This window comes from Aristolochia californica, unplaced genomic scaffold, assembly GCF_029961685.1.
Source record: "Aristolochia californica isolate CCGP_79_NKW_82.1479 unplaced genomic scaffold, dmAriCali1.0.hap1 SCAF_9, whole genome shotgun sequence".
Taxonomy (NCBI): domain Eukaryota; kingdom Viridiplantae; phylum Streptophyta; class Magnoliopsida; order Piperales; family Aristolochiaceae; genus Aristolochia; species Aristolochia californica.
The window spans coordinates 6,943,116-6,961,194 of NW_027182290.1; the positions used below are offsets into that span (position 1 = coordinate 6,943,116).

Here is an 18,079-nt window from a genome sequence, read left to right on the forward strand (position 1 = left end):
CTCTATGCCGCCAATTCCTTGGCAGACATGCTTGCTAAACATGGGACCTCCCTTCCCACAATGGTTGTAACGGGAGGCCCCCTTAGTTTGTAATTTTTCTCTCTTTAATACATTACCACTTTTATAAAAAAAAATCTTCTCTTCAACAGAAGTCACCAGAAAATAACCAAGGAACAATGCATAATTGAAAAAAAAAAACCTTTTATTGATCCCAAAAGGCATTGCGTTGAATGGTGGGGGAGTCCTTAGAATCTGATTGCTTGATCCCTTTGGAAGATGTATCAATTTCACCAGCGTCACCCATTAATAACCCTGTAAGAATCACAATCCAGCACAATGAATAGTCACATACTTCACCAATTCCAGCAAATCTAACCCCACTATCACTCCAAGCACGAAAATTGCACAGCCACTTGTGGGTCCTATACCTGCACATACCTAGGGTTCAATTACCTCAACACATGCACGAGAAGACCAATCTTCACTAATCAATGCAGCCAAGATGACTTTCAACTCATAAACATGCTGATGCAAGTACAATATTGGTGACCCAAGCAAAAAAAAAAATTCTTGGATAGATGCGAATGTACTAGTCTAAGAGAAGACCTTAAAACAACCCTCTCAGGCGCAAAAAATGCATAAAGCTGCCTAATTTGTACCACGTGCCATCACCTTGAAGGTTCTGTCACACAAAGAGAGGAAAAGATCCTATATTTAGGCCAATCAGTAGAAAAAGGTTGAAGCTTTCTGTTGAAGAGTAGGTGTGGAAGAGGTTTACATGACTTTCACAACAAGTTTGTAAATTATTTCTCTTTTCCAGAAATTCAACATGGTATTTTTTCTTGTCTTCATTTCCTAACTCGATATCTGTTATTTCCATGATGTTCACACCTTTATATTAGCGTTTTCGTATTGCAAATTATATATTGGTAGAAAGATATGCGAGTCAACTTTCCAACTCAAAAATAATTTTGGTAATCAGAGTTTTCTATGAAGAGAAATCTATATTTGAAGTAGTAGAGGTCTGATTACATGAGAGGTTCGAGCAGTAGTAGAAAACTTCAATTTTTTAGCCGTTTTATGCCATCAAGAACGAGAATTTATGTGGACATTTATATATCAAAAGAAATATCTGTAAGTCTATTTTCTAACCTATTAAACCAATTCTCAGTCTGAGTTTTCTAGAGGGAAAGATTAATTTCGGAAGAGTCAATGGTCATGTTGGCCAAAGAAGAAAGAGTACTCAGTTCGGCTAGATTATAGAGTTTGAAATCTATTAGATTCTTTCTCTCAAAAGAAGTATATTTTATGAAGAAACATTATCCCGGAATGAAAGATGTCAAAGACTAGTTTCAAAAGGAACAAATTTCATGTCAATGTGACCTATATGTATGGAGATATTCACTTAGGAGTTGGGCTAGGGTCAAACTACGAAGCAAATCAAAAGGTCATAAAAGATTCAAGAACGAAGCTTTCTATGTCAAATTAGGTATCAAATTAAAGCTCTTTGAGTCTAGTTTCATTAGCAACAAACGTTTTGTGATTCTGAACTATATTCGATATTAGAAGTACTAAAAGTCAGTTCTGCCAAGAATCTCTCTTTTTTCTTTTTCTCTCCTATTATCTCTCAATGCATTGATGTGAATTGAGTTTTTTTTTTCTCCTAGAATCATAGTTTTTTGGCCAAATTTCTCTTCTAATTAGAGAGTTTTGGTTAGACTTAATCACTCCATGATGTACTAGTAGTTCAAGGTCTGCCATATCCAGCTTTGATGTTGTTTTCAAGTTTTGGTTTTTTGTTTCTTCGTTGTGTATCTTCCGCATTGTCAACTCCGGAAATTGTGGTCACTCAAAAATGTTATACTTGGTCAAATTTATTAAGATAGGCTCCCCTAGTTTTTTTTTAAAAGGTCACATTCTAGATTCGTTCAGAAGTATAAGTGTTGTATAGTCGCCTCCTTCTGGTTAAAGTTGTTTTCTTCTAGTATTTCTTCGTTTATCATCTTGTGTTTTCATCACTTTAGAGCAATGCCTAGATCCATTGCCTAAAAAGTATAGGAGTGTGTCCAACTTCTAGTTCAAATTAAGTTTTTTGTTCTTACCCAAGAGGTGATTTGTGTTTGAGCTACCCTTAAGAAGTGAGTAGTCTTTTTGTTATGCCCTAAAGTTGGGCCATTTTTTAGCTTTTAAAATTGAGCGGAGTGTGTTTTAGACTATGACTGTTTTGACTAGTGTATGGAGCTTTGTCATATAGTTAGGAGTGATTTTCTTCCCCCATATTATGTTTTGTCCATGCTGGGTCGCTATGTCTTTTTTATCCCCACTTTGAGGGGGAGAAGTAGAAGAAGTACAATTATGAGTTATTGTGTTTCACATGTTGTGGTAATTTTATGGGACCAAAATATTAAAGACCAAGAATCTACTTCAGCTTGAGGGGGGTGTTGTAGAGCAAGTATGGAAGAGACTTACATGACTTTCACAACAAGTTAGTAAAGTATTTCTCTTTTCCAGAAATTCATATATTTTCCTAAGAGAATTCGTAGACTTGAGAAGGAAGGATGAAGCTCTAATAAGACTTGGTCTCAAGCTGATTCACTGCTTTGATACCATTTAAACTTAGCGGAGAAGAAAGATTAAAAGATGGGAGAAAGAGACTGCATCAAAATTTCAATATCGTTAGGGTGTCTAGTAAACAGCTTACATGAATTACAACAAAAAGGACCATATTACCCTTATGACACTCACACCACTTAAAACCATAAAACAGTAATAAAAAATGATAAAAATTACATCACTGGACTTCCCAACTTAACATCTTGCTAACAATATAGGTATAATTACATAATAATATCTTAGTACATCAAGACATAATAATATCTTAGTATAATTACAGAAATAGCCTTGAACTCAAGACAACAATATAGGCACACATTGTCATTGTGAAAAGAGAGATGGTGCAGATGCAAATCTCCAGGTGGTATAGCCTGATGAATGGAAAAATTCCTCTCTCAATACGTCCGTTAATGCTCAACCAGCTACAATACTGCCCAAGATTGATGCTATGATTGTGGCTGTCAACCTGGCTCCCCACTTGATCCCCTGTTGGGAGAATGGAATGCAGAGCAACTGCTTGCTGGACTGCCCTCTCTCTCTCTCTCTCTCTTTCTCATTTCTATTAGATCAGGAATCTGCTTTTCTTCACCCCAATTTTGTTTTATGTTTTTGTTATTGATATGCTGTTTCTATATTTTTGAGGTATTGTTTATATTAATTTAATTTCTTTCCATATGTCACTTTCTTGTTTTTCTAGGTTGATGGATTTCGATTTGATCTCATGGGGCATATCATGAGAAGTACCATGGTATGTTTTTCTGAAGTTTTGAAGCGTCACCTTTTCATTTCTCCTTTAGATGTTGACTACATACTTGTACATCACACCTCTGACCTCTGTGAGACTTGAACCCCAGGTGTAGAACCCTATCCTCCATGCAGCCTTGTCAAAGGCCCAATCCTCTGAAAGTGCTCATTCTAAAAAACATGTTGCATACGTTTCCTTTCCTTTTGATCGGCAACAAGCTTTGCAGAAATTGGAATATCATGAACCAAGTGCTCTATTTTCCTTGCCTTCTGAAAGAACGAGAACAATGCCCAAGGGGAAATTACATTGGCTCATTTATACATGAACCAAGATTTAGCTTAACTTGAATTCTTTCTGTGTGCCATGATATTACATAAAAAAGACTGCAGAGGCTTCAAAGTGACCTTCTATTCACAGGACTTCCAAGAAGCCTGGTTGGTTTCAAATTACAAGTGTACTCCAATTCATGCTACTAAACAGGGGTGATAAAATGAACAGAAAATAAAGTAAACGGCTTACTAAAAGAAGCACCTTCCTGTTGTATGCTTTTTTAAAAAAAGACTTCTGTAACTATCTTTAATCTTGAGCACTTTCTTCAGCTCAGTTTTTTCTCTTTGTTCCCCAACACTGTGTTGACCATATCTATCCTGTTTCTTTATTCCAAATCTTATATCCCTCTGCAAGATGTTAAAGGCTTAATTATTGAGCTTACAGGGGGTGGCATGAAGTTTTTATCTAAGGATGTTTATTTTAACGAATCATTTTGTTAAAATTGGGTCTAGATCCCTCCCAAAATAAGTAGCCAAAGTTACGTCGTCTTTTTGTATGGCTAAATAACCAAAGGGATTTTCCAAACTTTTAACCTATCTAGGATTATTCTAGTGAAACTTCCCCTCACGTCCAGGTGCGAACAAACAGACTATGGGCCTGTGATGTGGACAACATAGATGGGATATAAACTTAAATGAGACACAAACTGGGTTCATGAAAACAAACACACCGCTCTGACACCATGTTCTAGTCGAGTTCAAATTCCTTTTTTTCACACTTGTGTACGTGAGATTCTTCCTGCTAACAACCTCCCACAAGGACTAAGTTAGGAAACGTTTTTTCCAACTAATAACTGCATGATATCTCCCAATTTTATCCTATGTGGCTAATAACAGTTATATCAATATTATTAGTTGGAATAATACCCTTTTGGTTTTTGCCCAGAGAACCTTGGATATACAAATTTCAGTCTTTCTTTTTTTTAATGTTGTACTACTGAAAAAGATGTTTTTGGTTCATTTTTCTTCCCTTCTTGTAATTCTTCCAATTCTTGCTTTTAATGAAATTCTCACTATTCTAAAAATAGAAAGAAAAGATATATGTTTGAAGAAAGACCATGTCTTTCTTTTGGGGTTTGGAGGTTTTCCTGTCCCCTCTTTTTTGTACTCCTTTTTTCCTTTTAATGAATGTAATGCCCTTTTTTAAAAGGAACAAACAAAAAAAAACCTAGTCGCCTTAACCACTTGAAAAATAGCCTAGTCATTTTTTAATTCTTTGGGCTTCTTTTATGTGGGCAATCATGAAGCTGTCTAGGCTAATCATTATCACAGATGGTATCACTGAAATATTTGTATGGTGATGCTTTGAAACTCATGACTGTTAATTTGTAGTCATGCAGTAAGACACATTTGGTAATGGATAGGGAGACTTATGGACTTAAATGCTTGCAGTTGTAATATTTATGCATTAAAATTGGTTGCAATATTCATATAGTTTTTCCGTACCCTCCGCCATCTGTGACTGCCTCATTGTAGACCTGGATCTGAACCTCGCTGGCTGGTTGAATGGACTTGAGATCTGGCCAAATCTTTGAAGCCTAGAACAGCCACCTAGCAGGTTTATTGGTTCAAGCAGTAATAGGATTAGTTGGGTCGTCAAGTCTTTATTGCCAAAATTATAAAATGGTATATTATAAATTTTAATTTTAATAATTGCTATCTGTTAACCCATTCAGTCTGATTTCCATGACCATGCTATTTCTCTGTGTCAGTTGTGAGGATGCACTTTACGACATTCTTGGATAGCTTCTTCTTTATTTATTTATTTATTTATTTAATTTTTTGACTAATTGTATAATAGCTTCTAATATTTGAATTTCTTCTTAATTTAGGTGAAGGCCAAAAATACTCTGCATAGCCTGAAAAGTGATACTGATAAGGTTGATGGTTCCAAGATTTACATGTAAGGGAACCATGTTGTTCTTTATTTTTCCAATTCAATTAAATGTATTAATTACAAAGAAACCTATAGATTATCGCATACTTACATGCATCCCTGGAATACTATGGGAATTTCACACATGGCGCTGCCATCATTGTCGTACTCTTCTATCCAGTAATTTATCTATAATTTGAAGGAATTCAGAAATGCCCCTGGATGAGAGCTATCACTCATATTATAAAATGTTGTGACGCTGCACTAAGTAACATGTTCACTAGGACTTGGGCCTTTAGCTCAATGGTCACATAGGGGGTTTCTAGTGTAGGTCTTGCGGTTAAGTCTAGCTAGGGTATGGGGGTTGTCTGTTTGTAATTGTTAAAATACAAGTCCAGGGGTATTTTGGTCATTTCCCATATTTTTCACATTACATTTTTCTCTTATAGTATGGCTATTAGATAGAAAATGCCTTATTTTATCTCTAGTTAATTTTTTATTCAATTTAGACATGTATTTTAGAAGATATGTAATTTTGAGTATTGTTGGGCATTTTTTGGCCTTTTGTAAAATTTCACTTAAACCCTGATTATAAAGAAGCTGGACGGGCCTTTCTGGCTCGGATTCCAAGGCAGCAAAGTTGCTCCTCTTCCAGACTCTTTTTCCTCTTGTATTTTCTCCCCAAATCACATATTTTTCATGGTATCAGAGCAGTAATGCAAGTCTTAGGCAGGTTTCTTTCGATTTTGTGGATCCACTCTCCATTTTGAGCAATCTCCTTGAAGACTTTTTGCTAGGTTTCTAGACTGGTAGGGTAAAAATTCTAATTTTTCCTTTTTTGCCTATCTTAGCCTATTGTCTAATAATTACTGCTTCTATTTGATTCTTTGTTGGGATTTAGAAGTGTTTGATGATCTCAATTTGAGGAAATTCTCAAAACTGCATGCATTATCAACCCAATACTTGCAATTGGGTCATTCTTACATCAATTTATGGTCTCAATTGCTGAAATTGATCACTATTGGTTCAAAATTGAGTGAATTGAATGCTGAATTGCCCTAATTGAATTTTGTGTGGGGCGCACTTGACTGTGCAAACATAGAAATTTGAGGAAAGTGTTTCCCTTTGGTAAATTGACGCTTTAGTGTACTGAATTGTGGTGTTTGGTGATATTAAATGGTTGATTCCAGCACATAGGATGCTGTCCAGAGGACCGCTGAGAGCTCAGATGTGAAATTCTCTTAGTCTATTCAGATAACAACGATCCGGTTGAATGGATCAAATTATGTAAACTAGTCCAAATCAGTTTTGATGTATTTGAAGGCTAGAAAAATGGCAAAATATATAACCGATGATCCCTCGATACCTGTTGCTAAAGATTAGGTGGTAGAAGATATTTCAGTAATGACTTCGTTGGTCAATAGTATGGAATCCAAATTTAGTGACCAAATTTTGAGTTGTTGTACTGCTAAAGCAATTTGGACTACCTTGGTTTCCATTTTGTCTCAAGAAAAGTAATTTGTCAAGGATCTATGTGTTCTATGTGAAGTTCTTTAATATGAAGCTTGGAGGTAGATCAGTGACAGATTATTTCACTGAGATAAGGGGAGTACTATAGGAGATTAGTACATTCCATCATTTTACTTCGAATGTTGAAGACACTTGTAAGACATAAAATCAAATTCAAGTAGCCGGATTTTTGGTTTGTTTGGGGCCTAGATATGATGCTATTAGAGCCTAGCTGTTGGTCAATGAGGATGTGACCACCCTTGAGCAAGCCTTTAACAGAGTTCTTCGAGCTGAAGGTGCAGTTGTAAATAAAAATGAGTCAGGTGGAGCACTCTTAGAAGCAGTTGCTCTTAACCTTCAATCTTCTCCTGGTAAGCCTGATGGACAGTTTCATGGTGGTAATAATAGAGGTAAAGGTCACTCTTACTCTACCTATGGTTGTGGCCAAATTGATCGGGGGGATTGGAAATGTGTTCATTGAGGTAGGACTAAACATATTTCTGAGAAATACTAGGAAAAATTTGGTAATCCTACCTGGGCCAACTCTATAGTCATAGATAAGGACGCCTCCTCACACACTTGATCCTATGAGGAAATTCAGCAGTTATTCTAATGCTTCTCAAACTACCGAGATTCCTCCTCTTTCCTCAGCGAGTGCCACAATGGCTAGTATAGGTATACACTGAATGTGTCTCATTCCCCCTCTTGGACCATTGGTTCAGGAGCCTCTACACACATGTCAACTATGCCCTCCCTATTTCTGTCCATTAGTCCATCTCATTCATATCGTTGAATTACTTTAGCTGATGGATTCACCTCTCCCATTCTAGGGGAGGGTATAGTTTACACTACTCCACTAATATCCTCAGAATTTCTTTTTGTTTGTACCAAAGTTTCCAGTTAATCTTTTGTCTAAGAGTCATATAACTAAATCCTTAAGTTGTTCAGTAACCTTTTATCCTTCTTATGTTCTCCAGGACTTGCAGATGAAGAGCACGATTGGTTTAGGACATGAGAAGGGAGAGCTTTACATGCTGGATGATGTATCCGTTTCTCGAGTTGTAGTTCTCTCTATTGCAGATTACTTGTGGCATCTTTGCTTGGGACATCCTTCTTTGCCAGCCAATATTTTATTTGATTGCGAATCCTATCAGCTGGGAAAGTATTGTCGCTCCAGTTTCCCAATTAATTCTAGTCAAAGCACCAAGTTGTTTGAATTAGTCCACTCTGATGTATGGGGCCCATGTCGGGTTCCTAGCCCATTTGGTTTTTAAGTATTTGGTGTCGTTCATTGATGATTTCAATAGAGTCACTTGGGTATCTCCTATGGGAGAATTCTGAAGTATTTGATGTATTCTTCAAAATTTTCAATGAAATAAAAATCAAATTGGTGTATGTGTTCATGTGCTTCGTACTGACAATGGTTTGGAATATTTTAATCATAAATTTTTAGTATTTTGTGCTTCTCATGGTATTACCCATCAAACATGCTGCCCTTATACACCACAACAAAATGGGGTGGCTGAACATAAAAATAGACATCTCCTTGAAGTTACAAGGACACTATTACTGCATATGAATGTTCCTAAATCTTTTTGGGGAGATGTAGTTTTAGCTTTGTGCTACTTGGTTAATCATATACTCTCATCTGTTTTGAGTGATCAAGTTCCTCTTCAGGTTTTGAAGCCCAATTGTAAATTGTTTGATGTGGCTCCTCGTATTTTTGGATGTACTTGTTTTGTTCATATGTTTGGAACTTCGGTTGATAAGTTGTCACCTCGGTCCGTCAAATATAATTTTTTGGAATATTCTCGTCGACAAATAGGGTACAAATGTTATGATCCTATTTGAAGGAAAACATATGTGTCAGCCGATGTGACCTTCTTTGAACATACTCCATATTTTTCATAAACTACTAAGCTTCATATATCACCTGAATCTCCTTCAGACAGTCATGTTCTAGTTGCAGTTTTGGATGTATCAACTTCTTCGAGTTCTTCATTGCCTCTTCGCGTTTACAGCCGTCGCTCTCGTGATCCTGCAGTGCCTTCAACAGTTACCTCTACAAAACTCTCTTCTCGTAATCCACTAGCTTCTTCATTGCTTGCAGATCTTGTTGTCTCTGATTTGGACCTGCCTATTAGTCTACGAAAAGGTAAACAACCTTGTGCTTCTCATCCAATATCCAAATATGTGTCTCTTGATTTTTTGTCCCCATTCTTCAAGTCCTTTGCTATGTCATTGTCTACTTCCCATATACCTCGTTCAGTGTAGGAAGCCTTCTGCTCTCCAGAATGGAAACAAGTTATGGATGATGAGATGAGTGTTTTGGTGTCTCGGAGAATATGGCGTCTATGTGATCCACCTGCAGGAGCAACTATTGTGGGAAGTCGTTGGGTTTATACTATCAAAAATAATGTTGATGGTTCTATTGAATGATACAAAACTCGGTTGGTAACGAAGGGGTATACGTAGACTTTTGGAGTTGATGTTTTTGACACATACTCTCCTATGGCCCGACTTACTTTAGTACATATCTTAATATCTGTGGTGTTAATAAGGGTTGGCCTTTCTTTCAACTCAATGTGAAGAATGTCTTTCTATATAGTGATCTACATGAGGAAGTATATATGGAGCAACCTCCTAAGTATGTTGCTCAAGGAGGGAGACAGGAAAGGTGTGTAAGCTGCAAAAGGTTATTTATGGACTTAAACAGAGTTCATGGGCCTGGTTTGAAAAGTTCAGTGATATGATACTACACTTTGGGGTTCTATAGGAGGTATTGTGATCATTCTATGTTCCTACTTAAATGGAAGATTGGTATGGTGGTTTTGGTTGTCTATGTAGATGACATTGTATTATTTGGTGATCTCTTGATGGTATTACAGAAGTTAAACATTATTTGGCCACACATTTTCATACAAAGGATTTGGGCTCTCTCAAGTACTTCCTTGGCATTGAAGTAGCTCGAAGTAAGCGAGGTATTGTTCTCTCTTAGATATTGGATATGTTACAGGAGTATAGTTTATTAGGTTTTAAACCCATAGACACCCCATGGAAGTTAATCATAATCTACATGACACCCAGGGTCCTACACTCAAGGATAAAACTCAATACCGACGGTTAGTAGGTAAACTAATCTATGCTACAGTTACTAGGCTGGATATCTCATTTGTTGTGGGAGTTGTAAGCCATTTCATGGAAAATTCTCAGAAAGTCCATTTAGAAGCTGCTCTGAGGATTTTGAAGTACTTGAAGGGTGCACTTGGAAAACGTCTTCTGTATACTCAGAACGGGAAAGATGATGTACTTGGGTATTTTGATACTGATTATGCTAGGTGTAAGATGGATATATGTTCCACTTTAGGCTATTGTTGTTTTGTTGGAGGCAACCTGGTAAGCAAGAAAAGTAAGAAGCAGACAGTTGTGGCTAGGTCCAGTGTAGAGGCTGAGTATCAAGCAATGGCTTATACAGTTAGTAAGCTTATGTGGATTAAGTTTGTGCTTCTTGAGTTTGGTTTTACATGATCTGACCCTATGGTTATGAATTTTGATAACCAGGCAACAATTTTTATTACCAGCAACCTTGTATTCTATGAGAGAATAAAACATATTGAGGTTGATTGCCGATTCATTAGAGGTGCAGTTATGTAAGAGAAGGTGGTAACTCCTTAAGTAAAGTCTTCAGACCATTTGGGAGATAAATTTACCAAGCCTTTGGGAAGACATGAACATGTATCCATTAGTGACAAGCTAGGATTGTTTGATATCTACTCTCCAGCTTGAGGGAGAGTGTTAAAATACAAGTCCAGGGGTATTTTGGTTATTTTCCATATTTTCCACAAGATATTTTTCTCTTATAGTATGGCTATTAGATAGAGAATGTCTTATTTTATGTCTAGCTAAATTATCATTCAATTTAGACAAGTATTTTAGGAGATATGTAATTTTGAGTATTGAGGGGCATTTTTGTTATTTTGTAATTGTTTACTTAAACCCCGATTATAAAGAAGCTGAACGGACTTTTTTGGCTCAAATTCCAAGGCATAAAAGCTGCTCCTCTTCCAGAACTCTTTTTCCTCTTCTATTTTCTCCCCAAATCGCATATTTTTAAATTATCAACACTCAAAAAAAGTAACATCCTACTTTAAAGGGGGGCCACCTTTTAATGGGGCCTGTTAGGTGGCTCTACATAGTTTGTGAATAGTTTGTGATTGAAACTAGTGAGATTTATTGGAATTTCCCTGCCATCAAAAAACAAAAAGTCAACAGTGGTGTTGTTATAATATTCCATGGTTGAATCACTGATAAGTGGATCGCTAGGATTGTCCAATTGATGTTTTTCTGCACTGTGGTTCTTCAAAGGTTAAAACCCTCAATTTGCTTTTCTGGCTGTGAATTAACGTACATTTAGCCAAGCCTTCGATTTTGTTTTTGAGGTTTAATTTATCTCCACATTTTTTATGGTATATGACATCTGACTTCATTTTCTAATTAACATGGTTATTGTCTTGTCAGATATGGTGAAGGATGGGATTTTGGTGAAGTTGCTAAAAGTGGGCGTGGTGTAAATGCATCACAGTTCAATATTTGTGGAACTGGCATCGGAAGGTGCATCTGTTTAAACCATTGGTTATTAGCAATCAGTTATTTTCTTAGGACGTGTTGCAGTTGGTTAGTAGAAAATTAGTTGATTTATTAGGATTTTTTCTTAAGAATAACGCTCAAGAATGTTCTAATTAAAATTATGTTGTCTTGTTCAAGAACTCATATTACTTTCAATGAATCCTTTCATTTTGCTATATTTTATTTGCATAATTACTTGTTATCTTGCATATGTAACTTAATGGATTACAATTTCTGAGGATGGATTCCATAGACAGGGCTTGCATCTGGTTTTGGTTCTTTATGGAGGGGGTCAAATTCGGAGAGAGTTTCGTTTAGTTTATGTGTGTGAATGTATGCGTCCCTCTTTGTCTATATCATCAGCATAATCATCATCTATGCCTTATCTATTGGTGTGTTAAAGGTAGCTTCCGTGGAGGCCCCCTGTTAGAGAACTCCAGTTTACCTAGAAAGATTTATTCTTGATTCATAAGAGAGGAGAGAATTAGAGGAATTATATTCGAGGGTAAGAGAAGCTGCTGCTGCACAGGCGTGCGGGGGCATGCGGCAAGACACGCGCGTGCGCAGGCAGCCAGCACAGTGCATGCGCATTTGCGCAAGAGTGAGAGGTTCTAACTTTCCTCTTCCTTTCACTTTACCCTTTAAGATTTTTCTGCTCTATATCATTCCGTGTCAGTATCTCAAAGGAAAAGTTTGATCTTTGTGGTCTAAGACGACTTTAAAGCCTTTGTTTCTTCCTTTCTGTAGCATGACTTGAGGGTTGATGGTGTAAAACGGATTTCTGAGTCCATGTATCTTACTGCTCTATCCCTATTTGGGTTAAATTGGCATGAGACTCATGCCTACCTTCTGAATTAGTCCCAGTGGACTTGAATGTCTCTCTGATAGTGTAATGTGGATTTTAATGTAAGATACTGCTCTTGTCCCTTGTTGGGTAAATTTATGTGGTACTCATTCCTACCTGCTGAATTAGTTTATGCAGACTTATATGTCTCTCTGTTGAAGACCCTTTCGGTGCATTTTGACTATTTTTGTGGAATAACTGGTTGGTTTGATAATGTCCATATGCTGTTGTTGGCTGGTTTCTTTGTTTAGTGCTGTTCCTATTGCTGAAGTGTTGATTTGTGAAAGTGTGGAGATGTGCATATTTATGCTGATTATGAAATTGGCATGTTTGTTGTTTCTGTTGAATTAACCTTTGCTTTAGTGATAGCACATTGGTCCGGTGGTGATTTCAGGGAGGAACCAAGTTTTGCTGAGCATCCCATAGACTATCGGCCGATCACTTTGGTCTCTAGCGCCTATAAAATTATTGTACGCATCCTCTCTCACCGTCTCAAAGCCGTTCTTCCAATGGTGTTCAACCCTCGCCACTGTGCATTCATCAAAGGACGATTTATTTTTATTTTTTTTAAAATGATGTTGAATTTTATTAAGAGAGCTCAAACGATCAGATTACAAGAGGGGAAACCTTCCCAAACAATGAGAATTTGTTGGGAGGTTCCGAATTTTGCCAATTTATCAGTCAAAGAATTGGCTGATCTAGGAACGAGGCTCCAATCACAATGAATGGATGACACAATATCAACCATATAATCAGTGATTGGCCAATGGCGCCAAGGGGGGGTGCTATCTTTTAAACACCTGTTGATGACAATCTTTGAGTCTCCTTCGATAAGAAGCTTGCCATGAAGCCGCTCTTTAAAGATTTGGAGGCCGAATAGAAGAGCACTCACTTCAGTAGTATTTGAATCAGCAATACCCACCGGCCCAGCATAGGATAGAATAGGGTCTCCACTGCTGTCTCTGAAAACACCACCAACTCCAGCCGGCCCAGGACAGCCTGAAGCACTGGCATCAAAATTGAGTTTGATGCAGTAATAAGGGAGAGGATCCCAGGTGACCATAACTGGATTCCTAAAGCGGCCCGCCATATGCGCGATCAAACCCCAATTTTCCCGAAGGGAAACACCCAATAGAGAGGCAAACTCCTTCCTAGTATGTAACCAACTCGAGATAAGGCCCACTGCCTGAGAAGTTGTATTATCCGGGGTGCTAGACTTGGAGTTGATCTCCGATTATTTTGTTCGAGCCATAGGCACCATGGGACATATGCAAGGCATGCCAAGAGAATTATCTTGCCCAACCTAGGAAGGCGGATCCCCATAACCATCTCATAGGTGCCGAAAAGGTCCTAATGTAGCCCCATTTGGAGTCCAATCTTCTGAAGTATCTTCATCCAGACTTGCCAAGAAAAATCACAATGTAAGAGAACATGTTGAACTGTCTCGTCGCATACACCACAAAGGGGACAAGTACGATCGGGGATTGTATAACCTCTTTTATGGAGGTTGTCAGGGGTGATGATCTGTTCCCTGATGGCCGTCCACACGAAGAATTTTATTTTACTAGGCGCTGAGAGCTTCCATGCCAGGTTTACCTTGTGCTCATGCATGATGTAATTTTTCTTTCTAATGTGAGAGTAGGTGGATGCAACTATGAATCAGCCATTAATGTTGGGCTTCCATGTCAGTTTATCAACTGAGTGCTCACAAATAGTAATGCTACTGAGTCTAGAGTGGAGAGAGCAAAAAGCCGAAATTTCCTCATCATTTAATCCCCGGTGAAACGTGAGACTCCATGAGCGATCTCTCCAAGAATCAACCACTGAGCAAGAGAGGTCCCTCGCCACCCTAGAGAGCCCCGGAAGTCCTCGGGGAAGGGGCGGGGGCCGCACCATTCATCTGACCAAAAGAGGGGGGTCCTTCCATTGCCTGTGTGAAAGGAAGTTGCATCTCTGAATATTGGGAGGAGCTTTTGAATTGATTTCCATATCGGAGATAGGAGGCGAGTAGCGCCATCATCTTTCCTCCACCAGGCACTCGAAGGTTGAAGATAGAACCTGACCATATCTTCCCATAGGCTGTTATGCTTAATGTTGAAGTTCCAGATCCATTTGAGCATAAGGGCATTGTTCATCTCCTTTGTAGGCCGGATGCCTAAACCACCCCGATTGTGGCGCATTCATATATCCTTCCAACTCACCAAATGATATCTGAAGTATCCTCTAATCCTCTCCAGAGAAAATGCCGATGGTAGGCGTCAATCCTGTTACAAACTGAGGCCGGATAGTACATGAAGGATAATAAATAGTTTGGCAGCCCTGCCAAACAAGATTTGAGGAGAGTGAGTCGCCTTGCAGTAGATAAAAGCTTGCCCCTCCAAGTAGCTAGTCTCTTCTTAAATTTCTCGATAAGGGGGGACTAAAGCGAGTGGGAGTCCAAGATATGTAACTGGCAAATTTCCCACTGAGCACACCAAATAGTCAACCATACCTTGAAGCATAGGTGAGTCGATATGATAGCCTAGGAGGGTGGTTTTCTTCCAGTTAATGTTCTGACCAGAAGCCAATTCACATAGTCCCAATACAGCCCACAGTTTTCGGATCTGGTCCATAGTACCAATCCCAAAGCAAATGGTATTGTCTGCAAACTGAAGGATCGACACATCAAAGATTGCACAGTTCGTCGTGGGGAGGAGCCAACCCAAGTTCTTGGCCGAATAAATCAAAGAGGATAGATATTCCGCTACCACATTGAAGAGCAAAGGGGAAAGGGGGGTCTCCCTGCCTGATTCCCCTGGATCCCATAAAATACCCGCAGGCTGTTCCGTTGAGAAGAACGGAGTAGCTTGCAGAGGAGATGCAACTTTGAATCCAGAAGCACCATTTTTCCCCGAATCCCATCTTCCCCAAGAGAGTGTCCAGAAGTTTCCAATTAACTTTGTCAAAAGCATTCTCAAAATTAAGCTTTAGGATGAATCTGGGAAGCTTTAAATCCTTAAAGAAGTGAATGAGCTCGAGGCATGCCATGGCTGAATCTAATATATTTCTTCCCTTAATAAAAACACTCTAGCCATGATGAATGGCAATAGGGAGAACCGCCCTAAGGCGATTGGCAAGGAGGAGAGCAAGCACCTTGTAGGCATTTGTGGTGAGACTGATTAGCCGGAAGTCAAATGGAAGTTCTGCCCCTTCTTTTTTAGGGATGAGAGCAATAAACGAAGCTCCGATGCTCCTATATCTGATGCCATGCTGATAGAACGAGTGGACCCTGCAGGCAATATCGTCTCTGATGAAGGGCCAACATCGGCAATAGAATTCCCCGTTGAAACCATCCGGGCCCCGAGCACGATCCAAAGGAAGACTTAGTGCTGCTTTTTCAATTTCCTTACTAGAGGAAAGGAGCTCGATGAGACTTGTTGTGGCCAAAGGAATAGCCTAGAAATGAACCCTTTTGAAGAAAGGGTGAACTGGCTGGCAATCAGAGTATTATTCTGCAAAAAAGTTCACCAGTGAGTCTGAAATAAGGGATCGATCTGAGGTAATCTCACCATTGACGCTGAGCGTGGTTATGCGGTTGACTCTTCTCCGTGCAGAGGCGACTGCATGGAAGAATTTAGTATTGGCATCCCCGTCAACGAGCCACTTAAATCTTGCACGCTGCTTCCAGTGCACGAGCTCATTATGAGCGAAGGATTGCATTTGCCCTTGGAGGGCATATATCTGGGTTACTTCCGAGGAAGAGAGATTTCTAGATTCCTCCTCAGAGTCAAGAGTAGAAATCTGAGAAAGGACGGAGGCTCTCTCGGCTGAGGAAGAGGCCTTTCTTGTAGAGGCCCAGGATCACCGCAACGGCTTCAGCATCTTGAGCGTAGCTGGGAAAGTCCACCCGTTCGGGCCAGCCACAACCATCCTCTGCTAGAAGGACTAGATAGAGGGGTCTGCCATCCAAGCATTGTTGAATCTGAAAAGGGGAGGGGGGGACGTGGGGGGAGGTGGGCAGCTATCGAAGTGGGTACCTAGCATAATCGGCCAATGGTCGGAAACAACCCTATTGAGAACTTTGCCTATGGCATTGCTGTATAACTGGAGCCAGTCGTTGTTGGCTAAGAAGCGGTCAAGCTTGGAGAGGACGGGGGGCTATCTACCATTTAACCAAGTGAAGGTTTTCCCAGATAGGGTAACCTCATCAAGATCCCCGCTGCCAATAAAGACTGCAAATAACCTCATGGAGGTAGTGATTCTCTGGGAGGGTGGGGATTTCTCATGGCAGAAGTGGGTAACATTGAAATCCCCCTCAAGCATCAGAGGAATGGGCCACCTCTGACAAGTTCTCAAAAGGTCATCCCAGAAGAGATGTCTCTCATGGTGTCTAGTAGGGGCGTACACACCCACAAGGCACCAAATGGTCCCCAATCCTTTGTCTCTCAGGTTGATTCCAAGGGAGTAAGTGCCACAACAACGATCGAACACCTCAATGGTAGTGTCCTACACCATCAGAATGCCGCCAGCCGATCCAATCGCATTACAAAAATCCATCCAGGCTCCTTAAGAGGCTACAACTCGCGGATATATCCAAGGGCAGAGAAGCCACCTTGGTTTCTTGAAAAATAGCAACATTTGCCTTGGTAGAAGCAAGGAGGTCCCGAATTGAGGCACGGCGACGCACGGATCCAATTCCACGAACATTCCAAGAGAGAATGATCATTGATCACTAGTCTTCTTCTTGGACTTCTCAGACAGATGGTTATCTCCCCGGAGGGGCTTCGTGTAGACGTTGCCCATCACCTTGGCAAGTTCCACTATCTGGCCCAGGTTTCTGGGTCGAATTTTTGTTGTTCTATCTAAAGAGCAGCCACATAATTTTGAGCTCTTTCACCCTGCTCAGGAAAGATGAAGTCCCCTATCTCTGGATTGCAGGGGTATCTAGTAGCAACACTGGGACCACCTAGAGAAGCAGTCTCGGTTGACCTCTATTCTGGCCCTAGTAGGTGGCAAGGGGAGGAGGAGAAGGAATTTTGGAGTGGGAATCTCTCGGAGGTGGTGGAGGGGGAGAGTTCATTATCTGAGTGGTGGTTTGTGGGGTGTGTGGACATTGTGATAGATTTATAGGAAGGCCTACGGGGCTTCTAACGGGGGGGGTAAAGTGGGAGGGTGAATGGCAATTGTAGGTATCTGGGGGTTGGGATAAATTCTATCAGGGATAAAATCTGTGGTGGATTGAGATGGGTAGGTGGGTGGGTGGTATGGCAGGCTAGAGGGAGGGACTATCAAGGAGGCAGTTGGAATAGCATCAGCGCCAGCTGTAAGACTGGCTGGTTTAGGACGCATCTTTTGGGGAGAAGAGACCGGGGTTGCTGCTCTCAATGTGCGGACAGGCTGTGGAGAATCTCTGGATTTAGCTGCAGGACTTAAAGTCACATTTTTTAAGTCTTCCATATCTGCTAACTCAATGTGGATCCAGAATCGGGCATTCTCCACCATAATGCATCGGAAGTAGTGTCCTACAAATAGGATTGATGAGGATCTGGGCCTCATCA

General features: G+C 39.8%; 1 protein-coding gene across 4 annotated transcripts in view; it reads left to right on the plus strand.

The window, feature by feature from the left end:
• LOC137940385 (pullulanase 1, chloroplastic) overlaps positions 1–18,079 on the plus strand; it is a 100,158-nt gene that overhangs the window by 59,076 nt on the left and 23,003 nt on the right. For all 4 annotated transcript variants that reach the window (XR_011110317.1, XR_011110318.1, XM_068785417.1 and 1 more), the window contains exons 14-16: positions 3,311–3,361; positions 5,520–5,590; positions 11,591–11,683. Coding sequence is in view for 2 of the 4 variants with exons in the window: in XM_068785417.1 (XP_068641518.1) it covers positions 3,311–3,361; positions 5,520–5,590; positions 11,591–11,683 (215 nt within the window). In the remaining 2 variants the exon portion in view is untranslated. The remainder of the gene's footprint in view (positions 1–3,310; positions 3,362–5,519; positions 5,591–11,590; positions 11,684–18,079) is intronic.